The sequence below is a fragment of the Scyliorhinus canicula genome, chromosome 8, assembly GCF_902713615.1.
Source record: "Scyliorhinus canicula chromosome 8, sScyCan1.1, whole genome shotgun sequence".
Taxonomy (NCBI): domain Eukaryota; kingdom Metazoa; phylum Chordata; class Chondrichthyes; order Carcharhiniformes; family Scyliorhinidae; genus Scyliorhinus; species Scyliorhinus canicula.
Window position 1 is genome coordinate 22,037,134 of NC_052153.1, and position 17,250 is coordinate 22,054,383.

The 17,250-nt window shown below is 46.4% G+C and overlaps 1 protein-coding gene across 3 annotated transcripts in view; it reads right to left on the reverse strand.

Moving 5' to 3' along the window:
* The window catches only part of gldc (glycine dehydrogenase (decarboxylating)), a 169,618-nt gene that overhangs the window by 44,293 nt on the left and 108,075 nt on the right, over window positions 1-17,250 (reverse strand). For all 3 annotated transcript variants that reach the window (XM_038804258.1, XM_038804260.1, XM_038804259.1), the window contains 3 exons: window positions 16,620-16,695; window positions 8,957-9,082; window positions 758-907 (listed from right to left, as the gene is read on the reverse strand). In XM_038804258.1, coding sequence (XP_038660186.1) covers window positions 758-907; window positions 8,957-9,082; window positions 16,620-16,695 — 352 coding nt within the window. The remainder of the gene's footprint in view (window positions 1-757; window positions 908-8,956; window positions 9,083-16,619; window positions 16,696-17,250) is intronic.

The window sequence follows — 17,250 nt, forward strand, 5'->3', positions numbered from 1 at the left end:
GACATTTGGTCTGGCCTACTTGAGGCTCCAGACCGCAGTGACGTGGTTGACCCTTAACTGCCCCCTGAAATGGCCTCCTTAGCAAGCCACTCAGCTCAAGGGCAATAAATACTGGCCTTGCCAGTGATGCTCACATTTCATGAAAGAATGTTTCAAAAAGGGGGAATTTGTGCACAATGCATCTCTCTTTAATCTTTGCAATACTGGCTTTGGTGAAGGTAGCAATTTTACCTTTGCTTCCATTACCAAACTGTAAATGAGTACACATAGCCTGTGAAATTAAATGTCCTTTAAAGACACCCAACACTGGTTCCCTGGCTGCACGGTAGCATAGTGGCTAGCACTGTAGCTTCACAGCTCCAGGGTCCCAGGTTCGATTCCTGGCTTGGGTCACTGTCTGCGCGGAGTCTGCATGTTCTCCCTGTGCCTGCGTGGGTTTCCTCCGGGTGCTCTGGTTTCCTCCCACAATCCAATAATGTGCAGGTTAGGTGGATTGGCCATGCTAAATTGCCCCTTAGTGTCCAATGGGGTTGGGTGGGGTTGCTGGGTTACAGGTATGTGGCGGGGGTGTGGGTTTAAGTGGGGCACTCTTTCCAAGGGTCTGGTGCAGATTCAATGAGCCAAATGGCCTCCTTCTGCACTGTAAATTCTATGTCTATGTCTAGCTCTGCAGTACTAATGCTAAGTGGGCGAGCAAATTCCCCGTGAATCCCCCAGTGTGAACAAGTCTACGACAGAGGCTGGTAAGATCTCTCACCTGTGCATTCATGTTTGCTCCATCCAGGTAAACCTGTCCCCCGTTATTGTGGATCAGCTCACACACATCACTGATGTTCTCCTCAAACACGCCGTAGGTGGACGGATAGGTTATCATTATGGCAGCCAGATTATCTTTGTACTTGTCAACCTTGAGTGAAAAGATCATTGAACAAATGAAGCCCATTTTCAACCATTCCAGACTAAAAATATGCAGAGATTGGAAAGTTTATCCAGCTTTATTGAACGAGGACACGGAAATCCACGCCGAGTAAGAAGAACTTTGATTCATCTACGGTTACGTGATGCACAACGCCCGGTGGATCCTTACCGGGTCTACCCACAGACATTGCCTAACTGGCCAATGTTTTATACATAGCTTTTGTTTTAATAAATTTAGAGCACCCAATTCATTTTTTCCAATTAAGGGGCAATTTAGCGTGGCCATTCCACCTACCCTGCACATCTTTGGGTTGTGGGGGTGAAACCCACGCAGACACGGGGAGAATGTGTAAACTCCACACGGACAGTGACCCGGGGCCAGGATCAGACCCGGGTCCTCAGCTATACAAAACCTTGGTTAGACCCCCTCATGGAGTCACTGTGCGCAGTTCTGGGCACCACACCGTAGGAAGGATATTTTGGCCTTGGAGGGAGTGCAACGTAGGTTTACAATTTGGACACCTACAGGGGTTGAGTTACGAGGAGAGATTACTTTTTGCTAAAACTTAGAAGGTTAAGGGGGTGATCTGATCAAAGTATTCAAGATATTAACAGGGAAAGGCAGGACAGATAAAGATTAACTATTTCTGCTGTTTGGAGATTCTAAAACTAGGGAGTGTAGTCTAAAACTTAGGGCAAGACCGTTCAGGAGAGATGTTCGGAAGAACTGTTTCGCTCAATGGGTGGTAGAGATTTGCAACTCTCTTCGACAAACAGCAGTTGAAGCTAGAAAAGTTGTTAGTTTTAGATCTGAGATAGTTTTTAAAAAACAAAGATATTAAGGGATATGAGCCAAAGGCAGGTATATGCATTTAGGACAAATATTCATTTAGCCAGGATCTCACTGAATGGTGGGACAGGCTCGAGGGGCTGAATGGCCTACTGCTATTCCTAAAGAAGCACCTTGCCTCCTCTCATTGTCTCTACTTAAGTTTATAAAGGGCTCCCCGATCATTGCTGGTTGAATTTCAATTGTCTTCATGGGTGAAAAGCCAACATGTTAGCATGGGGCTGTTTAGCTCACTGGGCTAAATCGCTGGCTTTGAAAGCAAACCAAGCCAGGAGCATGGTTCAATTCCCTGAACGGGTGCCGGATTGTGGCGACTAGGGGCTTTTCACAGTAACTTCATTTGAAGCCTACTCGTGACAATAAGCGATTTTAATTTCATTCATTTTTCATGGTGCGTATCCCCATGCTCAACGATATTCAAGGGGCTACCTGATACTGCGGACCCTGCCCCCACATGTGTCACCCCCCGCCACCCCGATCCCTGGCCCTGTCAGTGACTGGCACCGTGGGGGCCTCTGGCCCTGACGCCAGGGGTACTGTCGGCGGCCGCTGCCTTGCCAGCGGTATGCCTCGTGGCCCCCGTCTGGTGCCTGTGTATGAGGTGTTGCCCTGGGCAGGTTGCCTGATGCCCCGCCGGCAGGTGGCGGCCGTGTTTTGGGGGGGGGGGGGGGAGACCCTGTCACTGGCGTCACTCTGCAGAACCAGGGGCCAAGGTGGGTGGTCATTGGGGTGTGCAGCAAGATGGCTGTCCGTGACTGTACAGCGCCCCAATCCCGTGATGGGCTAACACCGGACACTCGGCCTGTTCCCCCGTCACCCACCAAACCCTGGCAGCTCCCCCCCACCCAGCGAGCACGGCCTGTGCTTGGCCCACAGCCGCGCCTCTCTGTGTCCTGTTTCTCCCTCATCAGCCACAATGCCAATTTCAATGTCACGATCTTTAAAAGCACAAGTGAGCTGCACCGCCGAGAACTTGTCCCATTTTAGACGGAGAATCACAATGGTCCTGGAGAATATCGGGTCAATCCCGCTAATGATATGCAAACAGTGTTTACTGTACGTGTGCTCCGGAATGCGTTGACGACCCTGTCAAGATGACGGGGAATTGCGATTTGGCATCAACTCGGCGGCCGCCACGATTCTGGCGTCGGAACCTATTCTCCGCCCAATCGTGTTTCCCGATTCCGGCGTCAGCCAATGGAGAATCCCGCCCCAATAATTCTAAAAAATCTTCCTCCAAAATAAACTGACACTTAATCTGTCAGCAGGTGCAGACGAAATTCATTTTGTGTGAATCAAAGAATTGAGGGAAAAACACAAAATACAGAAGTTTAAATAACTTTATTTATGAAATTTGGTGAAAAAGGAGTTATCCTCCTTCCCCTGGACTACAGATAACAACCTCCTTTATAAATTGCTCTTTCGAGGTGATTTGTGCGATGGCAAAATAAATAACACTTACAGACGGCTGATGGACACAAAGAAAACACCGGCTGACGAAATAAAACAAAAGTGGGAGAAAGAGTTGAATATGGAATTGGGATGGGGACTATGGAGTGAAATTATGCACAGGGTCAATACTTCTTCTTCATGTGTTAGAATAAGCTTAATACAGTTCAAGATAGCACATAGGGCCCATATGACACAAGAAAGAAGGAGCAGATTCTTCACAGAAGTAGAAGATAAATATGAGAGGTGTAAAGGAGGACCAGATAACCACGTCCACACCTTCTGGTCATGTCCACGATTAGTGGTCTTGGAGTTTAAAACCTTATCAAAAATTGTGGAGGTGGAAATATTACCTGGACTTCTTGAGGCAATTTTTGGAGTGTCGGAAATACCAGGGGCTGAATTCTCCGCTCGAGGAGTACGCCGCGCCGAGTATCCACCGCCTCAGGCCCCCCACCCCCCCACAATGCTCCGTTGCCGACCGGCCAAATTCCCGACGCCGTGGGTTACGTGTGCTCGCACCGTCCGGGGTCCTCGCGCGGCGGCTGCGGACTCAGTCCAGCACCGCCACAGTCGGGGGAGGGCCGATCGGCGGGCAGGGGGGCTTCATTCAGGGCTGGGGACAATGTGGGCGGGTGGTCTGGAGTGTACGAGAGGTTGGAGGGGGGCACTACTTTGGAAGTCCAGGTCCGCGGGCTGAGTCCGCCATGGAGCACAGTGCGGCCGCTGCAGGCCGCCGCGCGCATGTGCGGCCTTTGTACTGGATGGGCCGGGGGCCAGTATCTGCAGCTAGAGCTCTACGCCGGCTCCCTGCTAGCCCCCAGCAAAATGAGGAATTGGTGGCCTTTTGACGCCAGTTTTCCTGGTGTAAAAGACCACCGTTTTAACGCCGGTGTGGGGACTTAGTCTCCAAAACGGAGAATCCAGCCCCAGGACTACAGAAGGGAAAAGAGCCCATGTGGTGTCCTCTGCCACATTGATTTCCCGGAGGCGAGTTTTACTCGACTGGTAATCCTGAGGATCAGCTAAAAGTATCAACATTGTTAGGTGGATCTTGTGGAATTCCTTAAACTTGAGGAAATTAAAGTTTGCCCTTCGTGGCTCAGATGGGGAACGCGAGACGAAATGGAGCTATTCTTGTCTCCATTTACAGATCTATTTGTTGCCAGCCGTTAAAGAGAAGGGTAGGGGAGTTGGGAAGGGGGGGGGGAGGGATAAAAAGGAATGGTTTAATAGAAAAGAGAGAACAAATCTGAAATTAGGAGGGTTGTATTTTGTTTATTTGATTATTGGTTGACTATTTATATGTTTTTATGTATATTCCTTATTTGAATAAAAATATTTAATAAAGAACATGATTAATTTTTCAGATCACATACTGCTGCTGAAACACTAACATAGTTACTCAACTTTCACAGCACGGCTGTCACAGTAACCACACTGTAAACAGGTGAAGCACTGACCTTAAATAATTAACAAAGGAAGTACTTCTGGTCATCCAATACACTATTGTTCCCGATTATTCCTTCGTTCGCAATTGTCTCACATTTATTTTTCTCACTTTGCTTTCTGCCTATCCACCACACACTACGCTCTATCCTCTGAATCAAGAAGAAACGTCAAAATATGTTGATTGCCTATTTCATCCGGTCTCCTAGAGACCATCCATCTTGAAAATGGAAACGTTACAGAAACAAAATGTCAGTCGTACCTTTGTTGCCAAATAAACCGGGACCCGGGTTTTTTGCAACCAACTGAACTCCTGAAACCAGGGTAACTGTTTAACACATCTTTCTTCCGTCAAAGAGGGTTAAGACATATAGATCTATCGTACCCACACAGAATATGACACGGTATAATAAGAACAGAGGACCAAAGAGCAGGAATAGGTAATTTTTGCAGTGTGCTTGCAGATTAGACCAGGTTAAGGGCTGGTCTCAACTTTGCGGATTAGTTTGGATAGCCAGGGTCCCCTTTGCATCTGGTCCTGGGAACCCTCTAGTGGAGGTTAAGTTCCTTTGGGGTAGGTCAGGTGCCATTTGGAATTGTGAAAAGTAGGCATGCGTGCAAAAGGTGACCTAAGCTCATCACTGTCAAGCTCACTGGAACTGTCCACAGATGCTTTAGAATCAACTGTCGGAATCACACGTCAAAGGAAGTTATTGGAACTGTCAAGTGGACCTGTCAAGACCAACTGTAAATTGGAGCTGTCAAGGCATTTAAAAGTCCAACCCGTTAAATCTTTTTAAAACCTGTGCCATGTTTTATTTAAAAATTGCTTGCTTTGGGTCTGGGCAAAGGTTGGTTTGGCGAGGAGGGGGGATTATGGGGATGTGGGTCAAGAAGCATGGGTTAGCATGGAGGGTATGAGGGGTATGGAAGGTGGGTAAAGGGCATGAGGTGGTATGGAAGGGGCCTGGGCGGTTTGTGGGGGTGCGAGCTGAATAGATTTTTAAAGTGGCATTTTTTCCCCCCCAAACTATGACCGAGTGGCGATGCACAGAGGCCGGCCTTCCGGCGAGCCCACCTTCACACCTGGCCGTCTCACCACTCGTTCTGAGGGCAGAGGACCTGCCTCCTGTTTCATCGCCCGTGTGGACTTTTCACTTTCTCGCCATGTCTGTGTGGGTTTCCTCCCGGTGCTCCGGTTTCCTCCCAGTCCAAAGATATGCAGATTAGGTGGATTGCCGATGCTAAATTGCCCCTTAGTTTCCATGTGTGTGACTGTGGCTGTGCTTGATATTGTGGAATGGCCCCTCCAGCTAGAAGCACCTGGCAACAAGAATTGGCTCAACCCCTGAACCTAATGAGAAGGAATGGGGTGATCCCAATAGGACTCAGGTTGGGTTAGCCAGAATTCAATTGCAAACACAGCAACTTGAACTCGAAAGAAATAGAGAAAGACGAGAATTTGATTCGCAAAAGACAGCGTCACGAAAAAAACTGAAACTCGAAAGTGAAGAAAAGAAAAATCAAAAATTTGAATGCGAGCTTGGGAAAATAACTTAAATGTCATAGAGCTGAGGAAATTTGATGCAGAAAAATTAAGATTACACAAGCAGGCACAAATCCTGAACTTAATGATGACTCATATTTCGCTCTTGATTTTGATTTGGCAAGAATTATTATCTTGGTGCCTAAATTCACTTCGGAGGGAGTTGAACTGCATTTTGTGCCATTTGAGAAAACTGCTACTAAAATGCAGTGGCTAAGAGAAGTTTGGACAGTTTAATTGTAGTGTGTTCATGAAGCACGACTCAACCCCTTTTCTCTTGTAGTGTTGTCAGCTGTGCACACAGCCTTCTTTTAGCTAACGCTTTTCACTGCCAAAGCTGGTGAAACATTCAAGAAAGCAACCCACGCTGGATCCTGTGCCAAGTCTGTTTGCTCTTTTCTGTCAATAGGATAGCTCGCCATCCCCCTTATTGCTTTCTTTGCTAACTTGGCCAACACCAACAAGATGATCAGCAGACCACCCAACTGCCGAATGGGGAATCCAACACTTCCATCGTATAAACAGTAGCCGACAAAGAAATATGGAGCAAATATATACACTTTCCAATAAAAAAAAATCAGTACAGTTCCAGATTTAATGAGCTTCACTAATGGCTGTTCTTCCCACATGTACTAGCGATAGGTCTTCCATTTCCTGTTTTTTTTTATCTGGCAGGGAGCAGAGATTGACATTTGACAGCTCTTCAAACATCACAGATTTTTTGAAGCATATTTTTTTTCCAAAACAAGAAAAACACTGCCACGTTTAAAAAGATTGAATACTGCACCAGCACCCACTGTACGATAGGCAAAATACTGCATTTTTTAAACTTCAAGATAATCTTGGAACAATTACAAACTATCCTGCCTACCTCCTCAGCAAGCACATCTGCAAACAGACAAGTAGACAAAGGGACCATGAATGTCACAATGTGTGTGCGTGTGCGCGCGGGGGGGGGGGGGGGGGGGGGGGGGGGGGTAATATAGGTGGGAGGTTGGCCGTACTCTACAATTTTAACAGTGCGTGAAACACACCCAGCGAGTGGTGGTGACACAGGCGACGGTGCAAGATGCAAACTGATACTTAAGTCAGTTTGAATCAGTGTTAAGAGACAATTAGTGTGTAGGTGTAAACTGTGAAGTGGCACAGTGGGCTTAGTTTTGCTGGCAGCAGCCGTTTATCTTTGCTGTTGCTCTTGTTTCTGTTCTAGAAACCTGTTTCCGGAGGCCATGTCCCTAACTTTCTCAAGCGTTTGTGTGCATTGCCTCATTAATATCACAGAGTTGCCCCCGCCGTCTAAATGCAGTGTTAAAGAAGTGCTTCGAGAAACAGTTCTCCATTGACAGGAATCACTCCTGCTGCTGTAGGATGCCCTACAACTTGATTAACAGTAGCTGAATTGCTTTGTTTCAATGCTTTCTAGTACTTCACTGGAATCCGCTCCTGCCCCGAAGGTTAGATTTGTCCACAGCCACTTATTTCGGCCATCTCAGTCTCTGACGGTGTTTCCAGTGGAGATGGCAATGTGGGTTATTTATGTGGGGTGACTGCCTTTAGAAAGCAGTCATGTCCCCGTATTTAAATCTGTGGCCTGCTGCTAACTTTAGAGATACTGCTGGCAGCAAACTTTAATTATAAATAAGTCGTTATGTAAGAAGGACTGAAGTGAAATTCTATCTGTGTTTATTTTATAAATCTTGCGAACATCAGTTTGTGCCATGACATGTGGTCAGTATTAAAGGAAAACGGGTATAAAAGTATTGCTTGACCTTTTGAACACTCTTTGGACAGAGCAGGTAAAGTGCTGATTAAATATCACGTGCTGACATTTCTACACAAGCAGTTTGGTGTTACCTGTTGGTCAGAAGGTTTGCTGGTGTCCACTTTAACCTTCGCAGGTTCCAGACTGTTTGGCCTCCAAAGCTAACATTTCATGAATCGGATGTCCTTTTTTTGTGTGAATTGCAGCTCCCCCAGCGTCCACCCATCAGCACACTTACCTTTCATAGTTGCCTCTCATGGGAAGAATTTCATGAGCTGCATCTCTGAAATGTAAATAGCTCAGCACCGGAGTCCTTGGATGACATTAATGCATGCAGTCGAGATATTTTGATGCAGGCTACAAGCTCTCAGCAATGTGCTGGCCTGTACACTTTCCTATCCTCCCTCCTCCACCTCAAACTTGGCCAACTTGTTCCATTATTGCTGAATCTCCTCAGATACAAATGGGCAGAATCAGCAATATAGGAAATGGTACAAAGTGAAACCCTTTCCATCAGGTGAGGTTGCTTAATGGAAAGATGGCAACGAGCACAATTATTTTTACCCTCTGCCTCGCATTTTCCCCACGGAGAGTTGTGAGGAGTAAAGAGACAAACATCACCAGGGACGTCCCGTCAACGGGGCGGCAGCAGCTCAAGAAGGCGGCTCACCACCTCCTCTGCCTCAGGGCAAGGAGGGAGAGAAAGAAATGACAGTCCTGTCAGAGTGAAAAGGGGAGTGAGAAAATGACCCTCAGAGGTACAAATGTGCAGGCAACAACGTGGAGAAGTGGACCTCAACAGACTTCAAATGCAGCACAGAACACTTGTGAAATGTAGTAAACACCGGGAACATAAGAGATTGGAAAATTTGTTCAAAATCAAGTCAGAGTGGACCATTTCTGTGCTGCCGAATAATGGCACTAACGTTTTCTGCCTTGCTCAGATTTTATCACGCTAAATTTGTTTGGGAAATGTACATACCAGTGCTTTTAAATGTGCGACATCTATGCTTCCGTTCTTGTCCACTTCGATGGGCTGGATTTTCATCCCTGCCATTTGCGCGCTGGCTGGGTTGGTGCCATGGGCTGACCTGGGGATAAGGCAAACCTGGACAGAGGAAGAAACAAGTAGTCCAAAAAGGTCAGCGTTAAAATGTTAATAATATACTCCAAAAGCAGCAGTCTCTGATTTGAGTGATAGCTTTACAGACAGGATCCTTGCTAGTGTCGACGGGCTGGCATGTGTGCAGCTCAGGAGTCAATGGTTCATATTGCAAGAATCAGTGTTAAAAGGACAACTCCAAGGGACATCAGAGGAAACATTAGGCCAACTTCTATTACCCACTCAAACACTAAGACCTCAGCACAAATTAACTCTACACCACAGGTTAGTGGAAAGACCTTGTGCAAAAATCTTGGTGCCCTCCAATACCTTTTTGTGATAGCGATAGTAAATTATCGTTCTTTTCCACGATTCAACTTTATGCACTTCGTGTGCTGTGAAAATCTTTAAATAAAAGGAGCTTAAAAAGATAATGTCCAGGAGAGGCCCTTGATCAAAAGGATAATTATCTTGCTTAATTTTTGGATTGAATTTTTATTCCCTGAATTTGATTTTCTGTAATTTTCTTTTTTTTCCTTTTATAAATTTAGAATGCCCAATTAACTTTTTCCAATTAAGGGGCAATTTAGCGAGGCAAATCCACCTGCCCTGCACATCTTTGGGTTGTGGAAGCGAAACCCACGCAGACACGGGTAGAATGGGCCAACTCCAAACGGACAGTGAGCCAGAGCCAGGATCGAACCCCGGTCCGCGGCGCCGTGAGACAGCAGCGCTGACCACCCCGCCACTGTCCTGCCCTTTCAATTATTTTCATAAGAGAAAAGGTTGAAAGGATCGTCTTGCGTACAGTATTTCTTTAACAAACTGTTTTGTTGTGTTCTAATGCTGAAGGCTGATTTTGCAGCGGGGTCTATATTTAGGTTTGTTTACTTACCTGCTGTTGCAAAGCTACCCAACCGTACAGTCAGGGCTGCATGCAGGGCCACCTCATTTCCATACTAACTCATAACTCTGCACAGATTTGCCAGTTTTAGATAGATAGAACAGTACAGCACAGAACAGGCCCTTCGGCCCTCAATGTTGTGCCGAGCAATGATCACCCTACTTAAACCCACGTAACCCGTATACCTGTAACCCAACAATCCCCCCATTACCCTTACACTACGGGCAATTTAGCATGGCCAATCCACCTAACCCGCACATCTTTTAATTGGGAGGACGTGGGAGAGGAGATGGGGCAAGAACCTGAGGCATCCCATTTCATCCAATGTTGAAGGGGTGGCACATTTAAAGACAAAGGGCTGCATGGGGGGGGGAGGGGGGGCACAAGTTCTTAGATGCTTGAGACAATCTCAAGGATCAATACCGAGGAGGCAGAGGCTCAAGAAGCTATAAGGCAGAGGGGAAAGATAAAAACAAAATGGAAGGAAACCCGACGTGAAGACACAAAACAGAACCTGCAGGCAAGTGATTGTGCCTTTCAGCGACCGTTCTATGTCTAGCAAAGTGGGTTGTCGGGTCTCGCCATTCAAGGCACTCTCCCCAGAGAGATGACAGCGCATCTTACTCGACAGGAGGTTGTGGGCAGACTCCGCACTACCTCCAGGACCTGCGGACAAACACCAGGAGGCACATTTTAAGGAACCATGCCAAGTTAAGACGACCCAGCAGATGCCCCAGGTCAGTCAACTTGTTGCAATGTCAAGTCCTTGCACAAACTGCCACAAATGTGGCATCCCTTGCATATCCACACCGCAGCAATGCACACATTGAAATGCCTTGCCACAGGCATCATTCAGGGGCATCACACCTCAGGTTATTGTAACGCAGTGAATGACACACGAATTTAGGTGCTGAAGTTTCCTGCACGAGGCAGTTGACAAGAAAAGGGAAGGGAAAGAATGAAAAATATTGCAGCCAATAAAGCAAAATAAAAATCAAAAATGCCTCCATCACTAAACAAGGGAAATCAGTATTTATGTAAGAAAATCCATTCAGATGTCAGGAAGTGAAGTATAAAACAAGGCAGGTTGTCACTCGATTTTGGAACGATCAGGGTAGTGAAACCCTCACCAACATAATACAAAAATCAAGGAACTTATTGTTGAAGAGGGACAAAAATAAAACAGGAGAAAGGAGAAAATTCTTGTGAAGTGTGTTTTTCTGTAAATGTCGACACAAATCAACCAATTTGCTGCCCAGAGAATCAGGTCAATATTAAAAGCCAAAATAGCTTCACATTAAAAGCAAGCTGTTCCGAATTAAGTTTTCAATTTAGTCCTTGCATGTGATAATAATTTTAATCCCATGCCAATGCCTTCTGTCTATTCATAGATGTAAAATACTAGCAGATGCTCCACTGCACGTGCTTGTTTATTCAGTTACTCTGCTCTCGGATACAGTGCTCAGTCAACATGCTAAAAGCCACCAGGGGGAAGCAGGCCTCTAACAACAACTGATGCATTATTCGGGATGATATAGAACATAGAACAGTACAGCACAGAACAGGCCCTTCGGCCCTCGATGTTGTGCCGAGCAATGATCACCCTATTCAAACCCACGTATCCACCCTATACCCGTAACCCAACAACCCCCCCCTTAACCTTATTTTTTTAGGACACTACGGGCAATTTAGCATGGCCGATCCACCTAACCCGCACATCTTTGGACTGTGGGAGGAAACCGGAGCACCCGGAGGAAACCCACACACACACGGGGAGGACGTGCAGACTCCGCACAGACAGTGACCCAGCCGGGAATCGAACCTGGGACCCTGGAGCTGTGAAGCATTTATGCTAACCACCATGCTACCGTGCTGCCCCTAGTGTTGCATTTATTCGTGTTGCATTCATATGCAACACATGAATTCACCTCTGGTGAATTCCCCCCCCCCCCCCCCAACCTGCGTTCAGCGGCTCCAAGTTCCTGCCACACTTGTAAAATCTGTCTCCGGGCTATCAGGGAGGCAACGGCCAAAACGTCGGCCTCTCTGACCCCCTGCACTCCCAGTCTTCCGACGCCTCTAACATCGGCGCCTCCCGACTCGAAACCACCCCCAATGATTTGGACAGTACGTCCGAAAACCCCTGCCAGTTCCCACTCAGTCTTGGGCACGGCCAGAACATGTGGATGTAATCTTTTAATCATCTTTATTAGTGTCACAAGTAGGCTTACATTAACACTGCATTGAAGTTACTGTGAAAATCCCCTAGTCACCACACTTGGGCGCCTGTTCGGGTACACCTCCGGGACAACCCCTATACCGACCCTCACAGTGACCCAAACTGGGAATCTAACCCAGTTCACGGTAGCACAGTGGGTAGCACTGTTGCTTCACAGCACCAGGAACCCGGGTTCAATTCCTGGCTCAGGTCATTATCCGTGTGGAGTCTGCACGTTCTCCCCGTGTCTGTGTGGGTTCCTCCGGTACCTCCCACAAGTCCCGAAAGACGTGATTGTTAGGTGAATTGGACATTCCGAATTCTCCCTCAGTGTACCCGAACAGGCGTCGGAATGTGGCGACCAGGGGATTTTCACAGTAACTTCATTGCAGCGTTAATGTAAGCCTACTTGTGACAATAATAAAGATTATTATTATAAAACTCTCACATCCTTTGTTATGTTCAAAGTCTTCCTGCCAGCTCAGTAAGTCAAGCAAATTGGTCAAGTGGCAATCCTTTGGTGTGTGAATGTCCTCACGCTATTTAACTACAGGGTCATCACAGCCAAACTAGATTCTTTCTTCGCCCTCTGTCCACATTTCCTAATTGGATATTGATCAGGACTGGGAATCACAGTAAGTTTTTAGGAATTCTAGGTTATAGCACCGGTCTAATCGTCGCAACTTTACTGTTACTTTGATAAATATTAGCTGATGGCACAAAGATTCCTGGATCAACTCCTGCTCTGTTTAACATGGCAGCGCTCCAAAACGTGATTCCTCTGCTCAAAATTTTCCATTTGTGCTAACTAATCCAACTGCATCACTTCAGCAGCACCTTTGATGCCATTTTCTGAAACCATTAGAAGTTTAATCCTTCACTTCTTTCCTCTCTCTTTTAGCTATTTTGTGACCACGAAAGGCCATTGTTCCATTGCCCACTATCTCAATGCTAGGAAATCAAAACTTAGCACGAACCTATGCAAAACGACACTTGTATTTACTTTGTGATTTGAACGTGATAAAACGCCCCGTGATAAAAGGCCATTGTTCCATTGCCCACTATCTCAATGCTAGGAAATCAAAACTTAGCACGAACCTATGCAAAACGACACTTAGAACATTACAGCGCAGTACGGGCCCTTCGGCCCTCGATGTTGCGCCGACCTGTGAAACCATCTGAAGCCTATCTGACCTACTCTATTCCATTTTCATCCATATGTCTATCCCGCGACCACTTAAATGCCCTTAAAGTTGGCGAGTCTACTACTGTTGCAGGCAGGGCGTTCCACACCCCTACTACTCTCTGAGTAAAGAAACTGCCTCTGACATCTGTCCTATATCTATCACCCCTCAATTTAAAGCTATGTCCCTTCGTGTTGGTCATCACCATCCGAGGAAAGAGACTCTCACTGTCCACCCTATCTAACCCTCTGACTATCTTATATGTCTCTATTAAGTCACCTCTCAGCCTTCTCCTCTCTAACGAAAACAACCTCAAGTCCCTGAGCCTTTCCTCGTAAGGCCTTCCCTCCATACCAGGCAACATCTTAGTAAATCTCCTCTGAACCCTTTCCAAAGCTTCTACATCCTTCCTATAATGTGGTGACCAGAACTGCACGCAGTTCTCCAGGAGCGGCCGCACCAGAGTTATGTACAGCTGCAGCATGACCTTGTGGCTCCGAAACTCAATCCCCCTACTGATAAAGGCTAGCACACCATATGCCTTCTTAACAGCCCTATTAACCTGGGTGGCAACTTTCAGGGATTTATGTACCTGGATGCCGAGATCTCTCTGTTCATCTACACTACCAAGAATCTTGCCATTAGCCCAGTACTCTGCACTCCTGTTTCTCCTTCCAAAGTGAACCACCTCACACTTTTCCGCATTAAACTCCATCTGCCACCTCTCAGCCCAGCTCTGCAGCTTATCTATGTCCCTCTGTATCCTATAACATCCTTCAGCACTATCCACAACTCCACCGACCTTCGTGTCATCTGCAAATTTACTAACCCATCCTTCTACACCCTCTTCCAGGTCATTTATAAAAATGACAAACAGCAGTGTATTTACTTTGTGATTTGAACGTGATAAAACGTCCCCAACACACTTCACAGGGAAGTTATTGAAGGAAAATGTGGCAGCGAGTCCCATAGGGACATAATAGGGCCGATAATCAAAAGCTTGGTCTCATGGATAGATTTTAAGGAGCATCTTAAAGGGAAGGCATCCCAGACCATAAGTCCCAGGCAACTAAAGGAATAACCACCAATGGTGGCGCAATTATAATTGTAGATGCTCAAGAAACCAGATTTACTTTAGCTCAGATGTCTCAGGAGGTATTCTGGGGCTGGAGGAGATTTGAGATAGTGAGGGGGCGGGTGGATTGAAGTATTTGGAAACAATGATCCTTTTGAAGTTGAGGTATTGCGTAAGCGGAACACGATGCAATTCAGATTGCACAGCAGTGACAGCTGACCAGGAGTTGGTGCCAGAAAGGACATGGGTAGCAGAGCTTTGGTGACCTCAAGTTTACAGAGGGTAGAATGTGGAAGGCCAGCCAGGAGTGTGTTGAAATAGTCGCGCGTTGAGGTAACTAAGTCATGAATGAGGGTTTCAGCAGCCGATCGATGATGACGGGGATGGAATCGGTCTATGTTATGGCGGTAGATACTGCCGGTCTTCATTAGGGCACAGATAAGCGTTCAGAAGCTCATCTCAGGGCCAAATACAACATCAAGGTTGCAGACAGCCTAGTTCAGCCACTGCCTACAAACCTCAGAACTCTTTTAGCCTTTTGCTCCTCTTACACTTTTCAAACCACAGCTTTCATTAATCCCCCACCTCCTAATTTATCTTGTCGTCTCTTTTACTATTGTCAATCTTGGTTATGGTGGCCTCACCCTGCTTTTAACTTGCAAAACGCCAGAAATGAAAAAGTAATTCTTACACGAAAATGCTTTCTCACACCTTGATCTGCGAATAAATGCAAGCAGCATTACTGTTTCAATTATAGTTATCCTCAGCAACGACTTAATGTAGTCTCCTCTCCTCCAGCAATGTCAAGACCAAGGACTCACATCTATCTCCCCTCCCCACCTAACCCCATCCTCTTCTACTGATTGAAGTGACTCAGTGTTGGCATGAGTTCGTGGAGCACAGTCAGGCAAATTGCCCAAGTGAAAATCCCGGGTGTATGAATGTCCTAGGGTTATTCAACTACAGGACCATCACAGTCAAAATAAATTCTGCCGCACCCTGTCTCCGCACTTCCGAGTTAGGTATCGATCAGGAGTGGGAATCAGACTGAGTTTTTAGGTTGTAGGACTGGTCATATTGTCACAACTCCACTGTTGATTTGACAAATGTCAGCCGATAGCACAAAGGTTACAGGGTCAACTCTGTTTTACATGGCAGCACTCCCAAAACATGATTCATCAGGTTCAAAATTTTCCACTTGCGATAACTAACCCACCGCTTTATTTTATCGGAGCTTTCGATGCCATCGTCCGAATTCCTGAGTACGTTTTAATATGCTAGGAAAAGCCAACAACGCCGGGAATCCCAAGACTGGGGCGCCCTTTGAAAACGACATTCTGATAAGAAAGCCCCTCACATACATGGGCAACACCGTACCAACCCGTTCCCCCTCCCCCCCATCAGGCCCCGAGGGGGAAGTGCCATGCTGGGGTACTGCCCAATCATGTCCCTCTTACCACCTATACCTGTGCGCCCCCAGCAGATTCCCTATGCCTGGTTCCACCCTTTTTGTTCTCCTAATTCAGGAGCAAGTTAGTGGGCCAATTCACCTGCCCTAAACACCCTTTGGGTGGTGGGCGTGGGACCCACGCTGACATGGGGAGAATTGGTTCCCGTTTTTAAAAACGTGTTGTAAACCTCGCCTACTTTCTTATGTTGGGGGGGAGGAGGGGGGGTGTCTTGATATGGCGGGGAGGCTCTTTATGGTATTGTAACTAATCCAAACGTAGTTCCTGGCTACACTGGGTGATAACCTCATTACATCACTGGCGAGAGGTGGGGGGAAATCTGAAAACGAGATCTCGCCGTCGAGATTCTCGCTTTCTGACTCTCGCGGGGTTTTGCGCCCACGTCACCCATTTGCAACTGCGGGGGCAAAATCACGGCAGACACAGAACAATCAAAGCGGACTGGCTTTTGTCTGATCAGTGCCACCATAGCCTTGATGTGACTGTTGGCAATATTAATGAATGCTCAAACTGCTCATATGACATCTTTCTCTGGAAACAGTGAAGGGCAGGGATAAAGACCCCAACAAGAACATCCATTTCCGCCATTTTCGAATCATTCACATCAAAATATCAATTGGCTACTGAATGCACAGTCAAAAGCAGATCATGTTTTAAGGAAGGATTACAAATGTTATCTGTTAAGTTACTTACAGTTCTCTGGTGCTCTCCTTTTGAATTTAAGTACGCCTTGATTGCTGCCAATCCAGCATATTCACCCTGGGCACCACTACAATAGAAAAATCAAAGTAAATGTATGTAAGTAATAGAAAGCAGAGAAGATGTGGGAACCACTAGCCATTGCTGTTTTATAAACACCTTTTTTTCCTGAAGAATTTCCTCAATCATAAATGAACAGATTCCCTTTTCTGGAGGGTAATATTTACTTCTTAAATCTGGGCCGGCGCCTGGTTGGAATACTGTGGGTTGACCCGGCTCTGACCCAACAAATATTCAAATGTGGCAGAGCAGCATCCATGTCTGCCGAAGTCACGGATACGAGGAGAACGTGCAGACTCCGCACAGTCAGTGACCCAAGCTGGGAATCGAACCTGGGACCCTGGTGCTGTGAAGCAACAATGCTAACCACTGTGCTAAGTACAACCTTTATTTTTCGGGTGACTGACATTAATTGCTGGTTCTGATTGCCGAGGTGATTGAAAGCACAGTTTGATATCTTGCTGGTGCTCAATAATATTTCAGATTCTTTTTTAAAAACTCTTAATATTTCCAGTAAAGAGATAGTCTGACAGCTCATTGATGACCACAATATAAAGTCTATCTA